At 41.4% G+C, this 17,437-nt stretch overlaps 1 protein-coding gene across 3 annotated transcripts in view; it reads right to left on the reverse strand.

Moving 5' to 3' along the window:
* Positions 1-3,283: 3,283 nt before the first annotated feature.
* LOC124149962 (receptor for retinol uptake stra6-like) overlaps positions 3,284-17,437 on the reverse strand; it is a 33,876-nt gene continuing 19,722 nt past the window's right edge. For all 3 annotated transcript variants that reach the window (XM_046521817.2, XM_046521818.2, XM_048390475.1), the window contains exons 6-18: positions 16,091-16,254; positions 15,603-15,826; positions 14,988-15,067; positions 13,549-13,610; positions 12,060-12,231; positions 11,386-11,461; positions 10,714-10,792; positions 8,564-8,612; positions 7,698-7,812; positions 7,349-7,450; positions 6,384-6,547; positions 5,178-5,363; positions 3,284-3,945 (exon numbers count right to left, since the gene is read on the reverse strand). In XM_046521817.2, coding sequence (XP_046377773.2) covers positions 3,620-3,945; positions 5,178-5,363; positions 6,384-6,547; positions 7,349-7,450; positions 7,698-7,812; positions 8,564-8,612; positions 10,714-10,792; positions 11,386-11,461; positions 12,060-12,231; positions 13,549-13,610; positions 14,988-15,067; positions 15,603-15,826; positions 16,091-16,254 — 1,799 coding nt within the window. In that variant the 3' untranslated portion in view covers positions 3,284-3,619. The remainder of the gene's footprint in view (positions 3,946-5,177; positions 5,364-6,383; positions 6,548-7,348; positions 7,451-7,697; positions 7,813-8,563; positions 8,613-10,713; positions 10,793-11,385; positions 11,462-12,059; positions 12,232-13,548; positions 13,611-14,987; positions 15,068-15,602; positions 15,827-16,090; positions 16,255-17,437) is intronic.

The raw sequence follows: 17,437 nt of genomic DNA on the forward strand, positions 1-17,437 counted from the left end.
ATATGGTGATATAACGAAAGAAAGTTTCCGAACGGGGCGATAAAATAGTAGCAATGGGAAGTTGGAAACAAACAATGCAAAATGAGTCTGTAGGTAGAAAATAAACTTGGTTTCAGATATTCAAACTGTTTCCTGATATATTTTGTTTCCGCTGCCTCGGCAGAGATATGTGTCCAAAAGATTGTAAAGCAAAACCATTGGACAATATTATCATCCTTTAAACGCTTTTGTAAGTACAGTACACTACGGTTATATACACGCCTAATACCAACTGACTGATATAACGAACTTATTTATTCGGTCCCGGCAATTTGCAGCATATCTGCTGTATATGTGCTTATAAAGAAATGCGGCTGTAACGAACTAAAGTTAGTGGTCCCGTTGAGTTCGTGATAACCTTATGTATGTGTCATGTCTTGCTGTTAAAACACGTCAGTTACCTTATATATGTTCGTACCGGTGCCATTACGTAAAATAATTGAGACTATATATTATTAATATTGTTATCCTTTACATGGATGACATGTTTCATGGACACTCAATGTGCAGATTCCGTTGATTCCGGAATAAGACGAGTGCCTGAGTTATATATGTCAGAGCAACATCATGGCGAACTTCAATAATCATGAGAGGTCTTTAGCCCGCGATATCGGGTCATGACACGGGATCTAGCTACTTGATTACGAAGTTAGTCGGCACTAAGGAGAGTCATCAGATACTAGGTACACATTCTTCACCCGGAATGTACACATGACGACTACATGGGAAAAGCCCTCAAGGATACAGAGAAGAAGTTCAAAAGTCATGTCTCTGTCTCTATTATCAACACACCTGTAACCAGTGATACCCGGACCATGAGCAACGACTGTCGTCAACTGCCGTTTACCTGTTGTTAACACCCCGGTATCGGTGGCTTCAGTGATGCCCTGTCAAATATCACGAGTTTTCAGGTAGTGTTAACCATAGCAGCAAACACAACACGAGACGAAATTATATTTTTATAGTACATTACAATGGTTGGGAAAAGCTTGTCCAGTATGATATCTTCGCATTCATGCATTCATCAGTCTTTAGAAGACAAGGAGGCCTTTTACTGACGCTTGCCATACCTGTCTCATCAACCTGAATAACAGTCCGACATCTTCCCGAGAAGCAGCTGCAGAGAGGTGGGAACTCATCCGGGACATGTGCACCAACACCAGGAGTATCCAGTGGGACTTGTTCACATGATTGAGGCGATGATTGATAATTATTCGGGATCTGCTTACAGTAATGGCGTTTTTGACATGTAAGGTACAGACCATTTGATATTCTGCGTGGTCGATTTTAACGAAAAAAATAATATGTACCCGGAAATTCTTAATAAAATTAACTATGCTTCACACTTTTGACAGAAAATGAAATTGCCTGCTACAAAATAACATTACTACCAGGTATTTTCCATTTACAAAAATCAGGCTCTTAGGTTTAAATAAAATATAATGTTTGTTTTCAAGCTGTAGCTGTATCAAATGGTCGGTCTCCCACAATTCTGTTGAAGCGTATTAGTGTATTAGTATTAGTTTATCCAAATAAGGATACAAAATATGTTCATTTAACTACAGAATTGTACCTACAGCGTTTCACTTCATGAAAATGGTGATGAGTATTGGTTTGATCAGAGACAAAGAAATCTATGTTATGGTCTTTGGTTTGATGTAGTTCTTATATACTCTGCAAAAAAAAAAATGTAGTGAAATCGTAAATATGTGTTGCCGTCATTCATACAAAATTAATACTAAAATGAAATAGTCATATTTGGATTGATTCGGATTGATTTGTATGGAAAGAATGAGGCACTGCCTCCATTTGGCGAAAAGAAATCACAAAAAGACAACCATGTGAGAGCCTGGCGCCGAAACACACCACCATGATGCACGGGAAACATCTCTTGCTGGGCTATAAAAAGGTTGGGTTTTTATTTGCATGCCATCACAATCGTGCAGCAAGTGAACTGTGAAAACATGCATCTGACGGGAGCCCAACGCAACAACGTCATCGGCCAACTGGAGAATCATCTTCAGCTGTAGCCAGATTTGATTGTGGTGATTTTGTTTGGTGATGTGGGCATAAGGATCTATACCGAACCGTCGCCTTCATAGTAAAATATAAAAGTTGTTATCCATAAAGTGTGTCTTATTTGGCACAACGTTACACGGATGAGCTTCTTCGGTCACACGTCATTCCCACTATACAACAAGCGAACATCACTTTCAAACAAGACAACGCCCGACTTCACACGACACGACTGACAACAGCCTTTTGGAGGAATCACAACATCCAGTTCCTGGCATAGCCCTCCAGGTCTTCAATCGAACATTTATAAGAACAAGTCAGCAACAACCACAGAACCTTCGACAGTTGGCACAAGTACTCCAGGCAGAGTGCACCACACTAGACCACAATTCGGGATCTGATTCCTTTAATGGGACGACGATTCCTGTCAGTTTTGGACTCTAATGGTGGCCATACAAGATTTTGAGATCCGATGACTTTCATCTACTATTCCATGTGTGTCATATGGAACCTGGGTTAATCATAAAATGTGGGCCAAATTTTTAACAATCAATTACCACCTGTGGATTATTTATTATATATAAAATATACATCTAAAATCACTTTTGCATTTCTATTTTTGCAGAGTATATTTTCATGTTCCACCTCCTATTTCCGTAATGAAGAACGAAAGAGAATCAACATGATGGAGTGATTCCCTGACTTAAACCATTTTATTGTTGATATATGATTTCACTAAAATGCATAATGACCTATTTCAGTCAACCATTCAGTAAACCTAATGTTCCATTGCATGGTATGATGGCACGCAGGAAACCTATCTATCCTTTCAACCCATGCCATTTCATTACCAATAAGCTTCCTTTCGGTTGTTTCAAGATAAATAGTGAAATGTAATGCTATTGAAACCCATATTAGAGGATAAATGTCAACCAATATTGAACCATTGGATTCATCACACTTAATATGAGTTTCAAACCAAAATAATGTTGGATGTCGTCGACTCCCCACACAAATGTCAAAATAGATATATAATTAAAAAAGATCGTCTCAATTTAGAAGAAACATAGATGTCATGGGACAAAAAATATTAATTACTAAAAATGCTTGTCTCAATCTAGAGGAAACAATCTTCACAGAAGTTGCTTACTCTTGCCCAGGGTGAATACTTTCGATAAGAACATACATGTAGATACTTTGTGTGAATCCCTTACTTGTGACTGAGGTACTCTGTGTGATATATAATTTATTAAAAAAATATCATGAATTATCTTTGTACATGACATACATGTTGTCCAATGGGACTCTGCCCCCTACTGCGATCTCTGTTCATTTTGACGTCACAGCATCTTATACACAACAGCCACACACTTGCCAGCACATGTGTAGATATACAAAAAGGCAGGTGATGAATGTCCTTTTGTTCACCTTTTGTTCACCCGTTCCGACCATTAACTGACGTCTTGAAGTTGGTTTTACAACCATAAAATATCGATGGAAATAGAGCTTGACAAACGTCACCCAGCACCATCACGAAGTAATCACTTCAGCTGATATAATTTTGTCACACGATATGAGCTTCAGATTTAACATTTATCCGTTCTCCTTTGACATTGTAGATGCCGTTTGTTTTGTCTTTGTCGTTGCTGTTATCGTCGGTGTCACTCGAGGTGTCAAGTCTGGAGAGATCGACCACTGGAAGATCACTGACTGGAATCCGTCTCCCCTCCTCCACCGCCTTTATCCTGCTCTGGATGTAGCCCTTCCGGTACACCCTGATCTGGGGGTTGTTGATGAGGGTGTAGAACACGGCCCAGTTGAAGGTGGCTTTATATTTACGTCGTTTGGCTTCTTGTTTCGCCTCCAAATCGGCTTCGTGTCCTTTCATTTCTGTAAATATAATTCCTGATTGAAATGTACTGGATGATCATTGTTATGCTTAAATGAACGACAGCCTCAGACACAACCACATCATCAGATGCAACCGCATCTATAACCACAGCATCTGACATAATCTCAGCCGCAGACACAGCCTCACATGCGTCGTTAGACACAACTAGCACCTCAACCACAGCTTCATATACACAACCTCTGACACAACCTAAGCTGCAGACGCAGGCTCTGACACAACAACAGCCTCAGATACACCCACAGCCTCGTATACAACCGTAGCCTCAGACATAACTTAGGCAACAAACATACAACCTCGGCCTCAGCCTCAACCACAACCACAACCTATATCACAGCCTCATATCACATACAACCACAGCCTCAGACACCAGCAAAGCCTCACCTCACATTTAGCCTCAGCCACAATCGCAGCCACAATCGCATCCTCAGATACAACCACAGTCACTGACACTGACACAGTCAAATCCCCACACAGTTGGCCATATACACTGTCATATTCATCGTTTGCCATAATCTCCTGTCATGTTTTTAAACTCTCATGGGTGCAATGTGTCAAACCCATTTCTGATTCCCCCGCCTTGGTAATATTTGAATATTACTAACAGCATTGTAAAGCCATAGTCAATGATTCAACCCTGATCAAGCTTTGCAGACAAGTGGAAGATGACGTAAACAACGCACCATTCCGTAGATATGAAGATACAGAAGGGGCCTCACAAGAGGAAGCCACCTCTAATGAAAGGAGGAGGCAATTATTTATCAGACCGTCCACCATGTCCATCGAGGGTATATTTGTGTCTTGTTTTCCAGCATTTTCGGTAACGGATAATATTGAGAAATAGCAGTCCTCCTTCCACGCTACACAACAACCAAACCCCACCCCGGCACGCACTCACGCACTCACGCAAGCACGCACACGTATCCACATCTCCCCAAATGGTCGACGCCACAGACAAACATGGCACAACAAACACTCATATTTTGATATGTACTGTTGTATGACTGTTTGGTGCTACCGGTATTGTAGGGAAGCTAACCCTTCTGACTAACACCTGGTGGCATCAAGGACTTACAGGAATCCATGCTTATAATTCTTCGCCATTATTTTGCCTTTAAAGCCTATAGGAATCTCTTTCAGCATATAGTCGATTCTTGTTATTGTGATGGCGTTGACGTTTTATGTCTTTGTCAATAGTTCCTCCACTACTTACGTATACTGATGCCCTGGATGCTGTCTTCCTCATCACCTGCTCCCATGGAACCATTCAGGTCGACGGATTTACTCTCGCCCAGATTCCGGAAGTGCAGGTTCATCAACATGAGGCGGATGAATACAATCATCACCGGGTGTGTGTGTTGGTTCTCCACGTGCATGTAGCCTACATACGCCGCAAAACCTGAACAAAAACACGAATTATTCTAAAATCAGATGCCACAAAATAGGATTGCACAACAGAACGCCTTATTTCGTAAATCCGTCATCCACATACATTTATACAAACGTTGGGGTCATTTGGGGAACATTTTTATGAAATGGTGTGCTCATTCTTCACAACAAAAAATATCTCAAAAATATTTATGACCCTCAAATGTTTTTGTTCGATATATTTTATTTCTCTATGTCAAAGGGTCCAACTGTAAAAGAAGTACGTCCGAGGATATTATGTTTAACGCAGCAGTCAAAACTATTCCAGCTCCATCACGCCGACGTGTAAATAATCGGGTTGTTCCAGACAAACTAGTGCTAATTATCGTCAACATCGTTTGTTTGTTTGTTCGTTTGTTGCTTAACGCCGCATTCAGAAATATTCCAGGTATATGACGGCGGTCTTCAAATTTTCGAGTCTGGACCAGACAATCCAGTGATTGACATCATGAGCATCGATCCACGCAAATGGGATCGATTACAAGGATCAAACAAGTCAGCGAGCCTGACCACCCGATCCCGTTAATCGCCTCTTACGACAAGCATATTCGCCTTTTATGACAAGCATGGGTTGCTGACTGCTTATTCCACCCCAGATCTTCACGGGTCATTTTCAACATCGTGACGAACCGTAAGGGTACGATGAGGCACAGACATTTCTCTGATGCCTGATTACGTGTTATCATACCGCGAATATTTTCCAGACTGTGTTAACCAATCCCCAGCCCCACCCCCACCACCACCCCACCCTCTCCACCATCCCAAAAATCTTCGGAGTGTTTGGGCCTTATTCAGTTCTGGGCTGCTTTGATAATCTTATGATGCATTTCAGCAGAAACTCTCCGGAGTGTGGGATGTCCGGGCATTTAACTATATAACAAATATCTCGAAATCACCACCAGTAACCGTTAGGCAGAGTTAATGAACTAACGGGCTGTTATTATCACAAAGACTCCCGTCCCAACTATACGGCTCTATCAACAATTAGTACCAGGATCGAAGAACTGGAATCTCTGGGACAAGGTGCTGTGGTCGAGGCGTGGCATGAACAAGGCCCCCAGGACGATGGCCTTGATGATCCTCATGAGGCAGGACACGAGGCCGAGGAAGATGTTGAAGAAGAACATGAAGTACGTGAAGATGAAGAAGAACCGCCTGAAACAAGGGAGGCAACTCGTGAGTGAATGTTAAAATTGATCCTTCAATCTCATTGTTGGAGACACATTGTTTTACATAATCACAAATAGATCCATACGAATCAATGTAATACAATTCACACACAAAGGCCGCATAACATGTCCCTCACCTCTTTAATTTGGATGGAACGCCTTTCGCAATAGCAAGTGTCTTTATACGTGAAAATAATTACCGCATGAGATTAATTTGTTTGAACGGGGGAGGGCTCAGTGATATACGTCTGAGTGCATTCGTGCGGGTCGATTTTATTTAAGTAAGACATACACACATGTTGTCTATATACAGCGTGTTCCCGCCCACCCCTCCAAGGAAGACATACACACATGTTGTCTATACACAGTATGTTCCTGCCCACCCTTCTGAGGAAGACATACACACCTTTGTCTACATACAGCATGTCCAACCCACCCTTCTAAGGAAGACATACACACCTGTTATCTATATACAGCGTGTCCTTGCCAACCCTTCTAAGGAAGACATACACACATGTTGTCTATATACAGCGTGTCCTTGCCAACCCTTCTAAGGAAGACATACACACTTGTTTTCTATATACAGCGTAACCCCGCCCACCCTTCCGAGGAAGACATACACACCTTTGTCTACATACAGCATGTCCAACCCACCCTTCTAAGGAAGACATACACACCTTGTGTCTATATATAGCGTATCTCCGCCCACCCTTTTAAAGAAGACATAAACACCTGTTTTCTATATACAGCATGTCCCCGCCCACCCTTCGAAGGAAGACATACACACCTGTTGTCTATATACAGCGTATTCCCGCGTCCCTGTGCGAAGAGGAACTTGGCCAAAAGCAGCTGGAGGACGTTCAGCACTACTGTCCACACAACAATCGGCCTGGAATCAGACAGGAGTTCAATATGTTTTGAAAGCAAATTATATTGTTTGGCTGTTCCCTTAACAGAAATAAATGCGTGTTTTGCTGAAACAATGTCTCCCTGCCTCTCATGACATTTCACAACTAGATCGCCACAGCCTTTCAACTGTCAGTTTCATATTTTGTACTTTGTCAACATAAATATATGATGTCATTCTCCTAATATATATTTTGAGACAATACTGGTTCAATTAAATGCTTACTTACCATATTTGTAATAACCGGTTAACAAGCCAACTTGACACGCCGCCCCGAACAAGTATAACGATGACGGATATTGTCAAACAGAGGAGGAAGAAGATAGTTAACTGGATTATGAACCCTGAAAGAAGAAACATTGGTCAGGAAGAAACTCAACACTCTGAAACAATAACCATTATAGGGTCAGTCTAAGTCTCCTTTCTTGTAGTACATACAACACACAATTCTTGAAAAGTCTTCAATATTTCTTCATCCTGAAGGGCGGTCGGGTAGCCTAGTGGTTAAAGCGTCCGCTCGTCACACCGAAGACCCGGGTTCGATTCCCGACATGAGTACAATGTGTGAAGCCCATTTCTGGTGTCCCCCGCCGAGGTATTGCTGGAATATTGCTAAAAGCGGCGTAAAACCAAACTCACTCGCTCACACTTACTCTTCATCCTGTGTGGATGTTTTTATTGGACAATTAAAGGGAGACTATTCATCACCCGGGTCAATTCCCCTTTGTTTGTTTGCTTGTTTGTTTGTTTGTATTACGCTACACTCTGCAATATTCCAGCTTCATGACGGCGGCCTGTGATTGACATCACGAGCATTGACCTACACAAGTGGGATACAATGACATAAAACAACCAAGTCAGCGGGCATGACCACCCGATCCCGTTATTCGCCTCTTACGACAAGCATGGGTTGCTGAACACCTTTTCAACCCTGGATCTCCACGGGGTAAAGTTCCCTTCACAGTATGGATGACGGACAGAATGGAATAACTTCACTTGGCGCCGAGAGATTTTTTTGTTAAAGGTAGGTAGTAAGCAGAATGCCCTTGCGCTCAATAGTGCGCAAATATCAGTTATCTCCCTTGCATCACTCACCCCATGCGATGTATCCCACCTGGTACCCTGCAAACCGCATACACCCCAGCTGCAACATAGCGAGAGAGCTTCACTAGACATGGGTTCGTAGTCACCAGGAGAACGAAAACGTCCTCGTATGACTGATAGCTTATTTAAGTGAATGAAGAGATCAATATTCAAGCTGTATCAAGACTTATTTAACCATCTCCAGGATATCCTGAGTGAGAAGGTGGATACAGAGCAACATTCAAGCTGTATTAAGCCGTGTATAATCGTGTGTCGACGCGGATGATATACTATGCGTAAGGTAACACATTGTTACTATCCAATCCTCATTTTAGTCAACTGGTGATAGACATATATTGGCGCTGAGTCCACAACCTCATTCCACATATACTGTTATATGGTAGTGTATTTTATTGCTGAAGAATGATTGTAACTGAGTAACATTGTTTCTGTTGAGATTCGGGAGACGCCCATTGCATTGTATTTGAGCAGTGACTAGTCGTCATGAATGTAGTATTATTTAATGTAAGCAGTCGTCAAGACGTCACTACATTTAGAAGCTAGAATGGTGTGGTAACTTCCGGAAACGGCGAGACTCGTCCATAATTTTAAAGCGCCTTACAGCACTTTTTAGAAAGTTCTGGTAGCCGTGAGACGGTATATAAGGGGACAATGGCATGTTTCTCGCATCTCTCAGCAATTGTCATTACGTCGAGACCAGCTTTCATGTGATGATCGCTCGTCATCCCTGATTCCCTGCCTAGGCAAACATGGAAGCTTGTCCACGGTCGCCACTTAGAGAATATACAATATTATCACTGACGTTGACCACTGTATTTTTGTATTTGATACTGACCACTGCTATCATATTATTTATTACCATTGAATATTATACCACCACTCGATTGTTTATTGCCATTGGATATTGTACTACCACTCTATTGTTTATTGCCATTGGATATTGTACTACCACTCTATTGTTTATTGCCATTGGATATTGTACTACCACTCGATCGTTTATTACCATTGGATATTGTACTACCACTCTATTGTTTATTGCCATTGGATATTGTACTACCACTCTATTGTTTATTGCCATTGGATATTGTACTACCACTCTATTGTTTATTACCATTGGATATTGTACTACCACTCGATTGTTTATTGCCATTGGATATTGTACTACCACTCTATTGTTTATTGCCATTGGATATTGTACTACCACTCGATCGTTTATTACCATTGGATATTGTACTACCACTCTATTGTTTATTGCCATTGGATATTGTACTACCACTCTATTGTTTATTGCCATTGGATATTGTACTACCACTCTATTGTTTATTACCATTGGATATTGTACTACCACTCGATTGTTTATTACCATTGGATATTATACTACCACTCTATTGTTTATTGCCATTGGATATTGTACTACCACTCTATTGTTTATTACCATTGGATATTGTACTACCACTCGATTGTTTATTACCATTGGATATTGTACTACCACTCTATTGTTTATTGCCATTGGATATTGTACTACCACTCTATTGTTTATTGCCATTGGATATTGTACTACCACTCTATTGTTTATTGCCATTGGATATTGTACTACCACTCTATTGTTTATTACCATTGGATATTGTACTACCACTCGATTGTTTATTACCATTGGATATTGTACTACCACTCTATTGTTTATTGCCATTGGATATTGTACTACCACTCTATTGTTTATTACCATTGGATATTGTACTACCACTCGATTGTTTATTACCATTGGATATTGTACTACCACTCTATTGTTTATTGCCATTGGATATTGTACTACCACTCTATTGTTTATTACCATTGGATATTGTACTACCACTCGATTGTTTATTACCATTGGATATTGTACTACCACTCTATTGTTTATTACCATTGGATATTATACTACCACTCGATTGTTTATTGCCATTGGATATTGTACTACCACTCGATTGTTTATTGCCATTGGATATTGTACTACCACTCGATTGTTTATTGCCATTGTAATTGCTGTGCAGTAAACTTAGTGGATTTTGTAATACACGTGAATTGACGCGTAACAAAACCCTAACACAATAAATACTTAATTTTTTTAATAGTATAAGATTCTTCTTCTGATTCAACATTACCATGAGGCTGGCGTTACTCCTCTCCTTCCTTGAGGGGATGTGGCTGTGATCACCTCGATATAACGCCAGCAGGTTGGTTCTGAAACATCGAGGTTGAACTCAGGGGAGAAATTCTTTTGTAACCTGTCAGTAATATTATGAGTGGCTCTGATAAAAAAGACCGTCGTGACCCAGCGGAATACGATTGTAACTCTCAACTCTTACATCCGACGTAGTTATGCGTCGCTGAGCCATGCATGGTACATTATATCAATGTGTCCCTAGATATCTGAGCCCGACATGGACCGAACATTGTATTTTAGTATCTTGGAGTCAGAGTTATGTTGAATGTGCACAGCCCCAAATATGCTCCAGGTTAAAAGAACATCAAAACATTTGAGTTAATACAGGCAAACACCCAGTGTCTTGTGTACCATTTCGTCTTACCTGACGGATGAGAGACCACCAACCCTGACACCTAGTGTCTTATCTGTGAGATGAGAGACCACCAACCCTGACACCTAGTGTCTTATCTGTGAGATGAGAGACCACCAACCCTGACACCTGTTGTCTTATCTGTAAGATGAGTGGCCACCAACTCTTGACACATGGTGTCTTATCTGTAAGATGAGTGGCCACCAACTCGTGACACCTGGTGTCTTATCTGATACCAGGTGTGCCTGTGGGTCTTACCTGTAGGATGAAAGCATGTGTAAGATCATCACAAGCCCGACCACAACCGCTAACACCGTCGATACGATCAAACTCTCTGGAAAAGATTTACCACATGGAATTGAAGGCCAATGAGTCCTGACACACACACAGACAAACTGCGCATGAAAGATATGTTCAACTGAAAGCCCATCATTATTCGTAAAATTCAATATTAATGTGTTAGTGTGCGAGTATAGTGGCCACAAACCAAGGGGGTATTCAATTCGAACTAACGATTGATGGATCCTACGGTTTAACTCGGCACGGCAAATAGCTGGCGCCATAGACGACTGGACCACCCGTGGACCATCAATATCTAACAACAGGTGCTGCATCCATCCATCGTCCAAATATTGAACATCATAGCCGTGGCATTTAATCCACATAGGCAGAGACGATACAATTCATTGTGCAGAGTAGCCCCCCTTAGGCGCGCCAGAAACCTAAGATCGTGGTTTCGAATCGAATGGTTCGCCCTGATTATGTTACAGGTTTGTCATCACCATACTTGTGCTTGTGGGTTTCAACAAAGTGGGAAACGCCAAAGACCTGCATCACACGGGGTTTCCACCCACATTAAACGACACGCCGTGATGTAACTGGGTTACTCATCAAAACGGCGGTACACCCTACTCACTCACTCACTCGCTTACGTTTCAGTGCGGTCAGCAAATAGTAGCCCACCAACACCCACGTCTGGACTTCGTGCACATTGAACTGTTCACGTCCTGTTGGCTTGAAGTCATAGGCAGCGAAATATGCGTCGGCATAGGCGATGAAGATGTCAAAAAACGTTATGAAGAAACCAAGCACCTCGAAGGTGATCTGTAAACAAAAAGAGTAGTTGTTTTTCATGTCGGAGTCAGTAGTATTCGAGCTACATGTCTGTATTTAATCTGGACCAGGTAAAGCAGTGGTGACACCGTGAGCAACACAACACACCGCCAGGGTACGATGGTACACAATCAACCAGGCAACCGACCCTGACCACAACATAAAACTTCGACTCTTTTATAAGCAATAGAGTGATCATGCCCTTTTCTGGCCTGGGTCTCCACGGAGGTTCTACCGACATGTGTATTCTATATATAGGTGGAGTGCGATTTGACAGTCTTCGTTGTCCATTTGAATTGTCCACATGCTGCAATGTTATAATATCAAAATATCGAAGGGCAATACTAATGTCCAATGTCCTTTAGTCAATGTCATGTTAACAGGATACACGATCACCTGTTCACTTTCGATACAGGACACGCAACTGCAGTGAATATTTAACGTGTATTTCGATATAGCCAATTATATTGTCACTTGCCAATGAAAATATTAAGCATGTACAAGAAGGTTTAAAGAAATGCAAATTTTATTCTCTAAATACTTTGTTATTTAGCATTTCAGTATACAATTTTGTTAGAGTTATTGGGCTTCAATGATGTATGTCTTAAAGATATGCAGAAAAGGGAAGAAATACATAATTATTTTTCACTCTCCAGATTACCAAAATCCAAACATTTATTTACTTTACAGATGTAGTGTTGGGTAAGTATATTCCAAAATGTTCATTTTTCCTAATATATTTAGGTTGTGAGTCATGTTCAAACGAGATATACTAGAATTTCATTCCTCCATGGCGGCGATACTGGATTTGTTAGGGTGGCCCCATATCTGAAAATATTTGTATTGTCATTGCCTACAACTGTGCTAAGTTACATGGTTTTATAACAAAGTGTACAATTTTTCACGAAACGACAGCACAAGTTATTGGTTACCTACGGAATCCTGGAAGGGAATCCTAGACATAGGGAACAGTATCCAAGAACCCTAGGCCTTGCAACAACGTTGTTCCACGCGAATAAGGTACATTAGAGCTGTGTCGTCACACGTGTATTACCACGGTGAAAAATGGAGTGAGTGAATGAGTGAGTGTGTTGGGTTTAACGCGGCTTTGAACGGTGATTGTGTTCTACCATGGGGTGTCAGCGATGGCTGAAGTGATGGAGACGAGTATTACTTAATGGAGGCATAATCTAAGTTTCGAATCCACGCCCAAAGGACGAAACCCTGTAATGTGAAGATCCTCAGACGACAGGACGGCGCTGGTGACGTGCATGAACAGTTATCCAGATGTCTGAAGCCTTGACTCACCACGTACAGGAGAAACACGCCGACCATGAGAACAGACAGGATACGGGTCGAATACCGGAACCCTGGAACAAGAACAGGAACATGTGTACCAGCACTATAGGTAGATGTACAATTTGTTTCAAAGGGGAAGGGGGAGGGTGTGGGTGTGGCAAATCAACCCGTCAAAACTCGCGCCGAATGCTGATGAATTTGGTTACATTGAGGGTTGGACCCAAAGTCATCTTCAAAAGAGTCATTTGGCCACCAGAGGAAAAGAGGCTTAGTTAGGATTTTTGTTCCCACTTTTCCCTGTATATCTGAAACTATTTCTATTGCACGAATGACGTATCTGCACACGATTTCCAATTGGGAATAAGCTTGCATGTGTGTGCAGTCAGGGTGTCAAAAATGTTTGTTTCTTCATTAAAATGATAAACTGGTGAAATGCTCAGACAAAAGTTCAGTATATCTACACTTTTGAGTGAAACGATGTCCATGTTAATTGAAATCTGACTTTGGGTGTGGGTTGAAGTCGCTAGAGAAATTAGCATTGAAAAGACAACGTAAAGAGCTCCATATGATATGTTACATGACCATGTTGAAGAACTATTATAATATTAGATCTTGATTTTGAAAACAGGTCAAGATGGCGACCATAGATGTTCACAGAAAAACTTGAAACATAATTTTTCGTAATGAGTTTACTATGTTGGTGTTTTTAAGCATTCTTGCAATTATCCCACTCATCAACTACATCAACATAATCTAGCGCTATGTCTCAATAAGCAATTTTCGTCAAAATTGTTTTATGGGGGTGTTGTTTTTTTGTTGTTGTTTTTGTGGGGGGGGGGTAACATTGTAAACAATATCTCAGCTCCCATGTAATATATTTCATTTAGTTTTTTCAGTATAGGATAGTACAATGGTTCAGGTAGATTTCAATACCAGTTAAAGTGGTTTTATTATCACAATACAATGGAAAGAGTGCTTTACCTACTCACACAGTTTGAAAATGAAGTAAAAAACATGATTTTTATCAATGTTTTCACTGAGAATTAGAATAACAGTCAAGTAAAACAAAATGTTGGCCAAATTCAGATAACCGAACATATAACCTGTAACCAAAGACATAATTTGGATAGTTTAATGACTTAATAGAAATGTTACAGTCAATTTTGTTAAATTATGCATTTTTCCTTCAATTTATGCAATTTTGACCCCCTGAAAATTCACGAACACACTTGCAAGCTTACTACCCTTTGAAGATTGTGTACATATACCTCCTTTATGCAATGGAAAAGGTTAAATGTATACCGGAAAACGTGGGAACGAAAATCTTGTTTTTCACCCCCAAGTGGGGCGTGGGCATTTGGTGCGGTAGTTTTGGTATTAACACTGTATGTTGACCCCTCTAAGTTATACACATACCGTGTAGACAGTGCAGATAAGTATTAATTCACCTGGTTCGTTTTTATAGAGTACTCCGTGTATGGCAGCAAGGAGCCCGGCTTTGATTTTGTCTTTGATTGTTTCCGGTGGCCTGGAATCAGAAGACAGACACTTACAATGGAAATGAAATATGTATGACCCGATTTAAACGGAGGTTTTATATAGGCAGACTTTAAGCACTTACGGAGGTTAGTTACAGATAGTTATTGAGCACTTACGAAAGTTAGTTACAGACAGTGATTGAGCATTTACGGAGGCTAGTTACAGACAGTGATGGAGCACTTACCGAAGTTAGTTGCAGACAGTGATTGAGCACCTACGGAGGTTAGTTACAGACAGTGATGGAGCACTAACGGGGGTTAGTTACAGACAGTGATGGAACACTTACGGAGGTTAGTTACAGACAGTGATGGAACACTTACGGAGGTTAGTTACAGACAGTGATGGAGCACTTACGGAGGTTAGTTACAGACAGTGATGGAACACTTACGGAGGTTAGTTACAGACAGTGATGGAGCACTTACGGAGGTTAGTTACAGACAGTGATGGAACACTTACGGAGGTTAGTTACAGACAGTGATGGAGCACTTACGGAGGTTAGTTACAGACAGTGATGGAGCACTTACGGAGGTTTCGGTGCGGGTTTCTTCAAGAGTTTCCGGACGTGCACCCCCTGGTAAGAGTCCCGGATGTAACTCAGAGTTTGGGGAACATCAAGATCGGTTTCCTCCGCCACGAAATACTTCTTATTTTTAAGGGCATAGGCAAACCTGATCGGTAGGATGACGCTGAGATATACCAGACAGAGAAGGTGCGGGATGTTCCGGCCCACTGCTAGCATGCGACTCTCCTGTATTCAAACAACAATGATTCTAATGATAACGACGACGATGATGTGACATCACAGTGTGCCTGTATTACGTCAACAATGGTTCTGTATGACGACACCATTTGTTATGTACTGTGTTACCAATCGTGGTATTAAATCACCAGTGATGTTTTTATTACGTTAACAAAGTCTCATGATTTCGTACAATCATATTACATTTGTGCTTCCTATGGAAGTAATGTTAAACCATTTGGACCGTTAAAAGTCCACACAATATGGCCTTACCCATCTGACGTCACACTCAGCGGCCTTGTAGAACTCTATGGCGGTGATGACCCACACGTACAAGGCCCCAAGGCCGTAGCTGAAGATTGACTTTACGGCCAATGAAGCGAAGACAGGAAAGTAGACAAAGCCGTACCATATCATAGATACTATCACGATCAGTGCTGGAATCAGAATGCAAGGGATTAAATAGAAATGGTTATCGATGCAAATAGATATCTGTAAAGAAACCTTGAGTAACTGCGATTTCCCTGTCGTAGCAATTTTGTTTAAAGTCTTCCCACTTTGTGTATCTGCAATCCCAATGTTTTTTATCTGCATCTAGCAGTAAAAGAGTGTGCAACAGTAATGTGGGACAATGAAATTGCCACTGTGTTGCCAGCATCAACTGCAAGACTATATATATATATACTCTTCAAAAAAAAGAAACGCAAATCGGATATTTTGGGCCATGAAAGCAAAACTAGCTCTCCAAGAGGTGCAAAGTGAAGAGGTTCAATGTGTTATAGTGTCAGTGGCACATTTCCCATTTCAAAATGATCACATCAAGGATGATGCAAACCATTAGTCGGGAAACACGTACGATTCGGAAAAACGCATTCAATGCATTAACAAAAGAGCCATGGAGCTGAACGTACTGCACGTGCAGCAACACTATGAACGGTATTAAAGTGCAGGGTTTTTGATTGCCTGGCATATGCGTCACATCGAACATTTACAGTTCAATAACATGAAAAGATAAACAAACTTGCAACGAAACAACGTCATAGGCCGCTTGCAGACAGAGGAATCCCGATCAGCTGTAGCCATGGTTTTCAATGTAGCGCCCAGCACCATCACAAAGGTTTTGGATCGGTTTCAACAGCATGGGTCAACACGTGATCGGTCATGGTTGTGACAACCAAGAGTAACCAACCCCGCCCAAGATCGCTACATCAGACTGCGCCACCTACGTGAAGCCACCTCACCCGTTTCCTAAATAACCGGACTGCGCAGAATTTCCGACAAGACCGTAAGATACCGTTTAACAGCAGCATGTCTACGAGCAAGACGTTCTGTTCGACGCGTCATATTGAGTCAACAACATCGTTAACAACGACTGCATTGGTGTCGTCAACACAGGATGGCCTCAACTGGAATGTAGAGATGTCAGGTTCAGACTCGAATCAAGATTTCTCCTCTGTCGAGGGGATGGAAGAGCACGGGTCTACAGACGTCGGGGAGAACGTTACGCCGGAAACTGCGTACAGAAAGTGGACAGGTTTGTTGGGGGTAGCGTTATGATGTGGACTGATATCTCTCATGATGGCAGGACAAGTTTGATCAATATCCATGGCAATCCTGCGG

This window comes from Haliotis rufescens, unplaced genomic scaffold (genome assembly GCF_023055435.1).
Source record: "Haliotis rufescens isolate VD_foot unplaced genomic scaffold, xgHalRufe1.0.p SCAF_9, whole genome shotgun sequence".
Taxonomy (NCBI): Eukaryota; Metazoa; Mollusca; class Gastropoda; order Lepetellida; family Haliotidae; genus Haliotis; species Haliotis rufescens.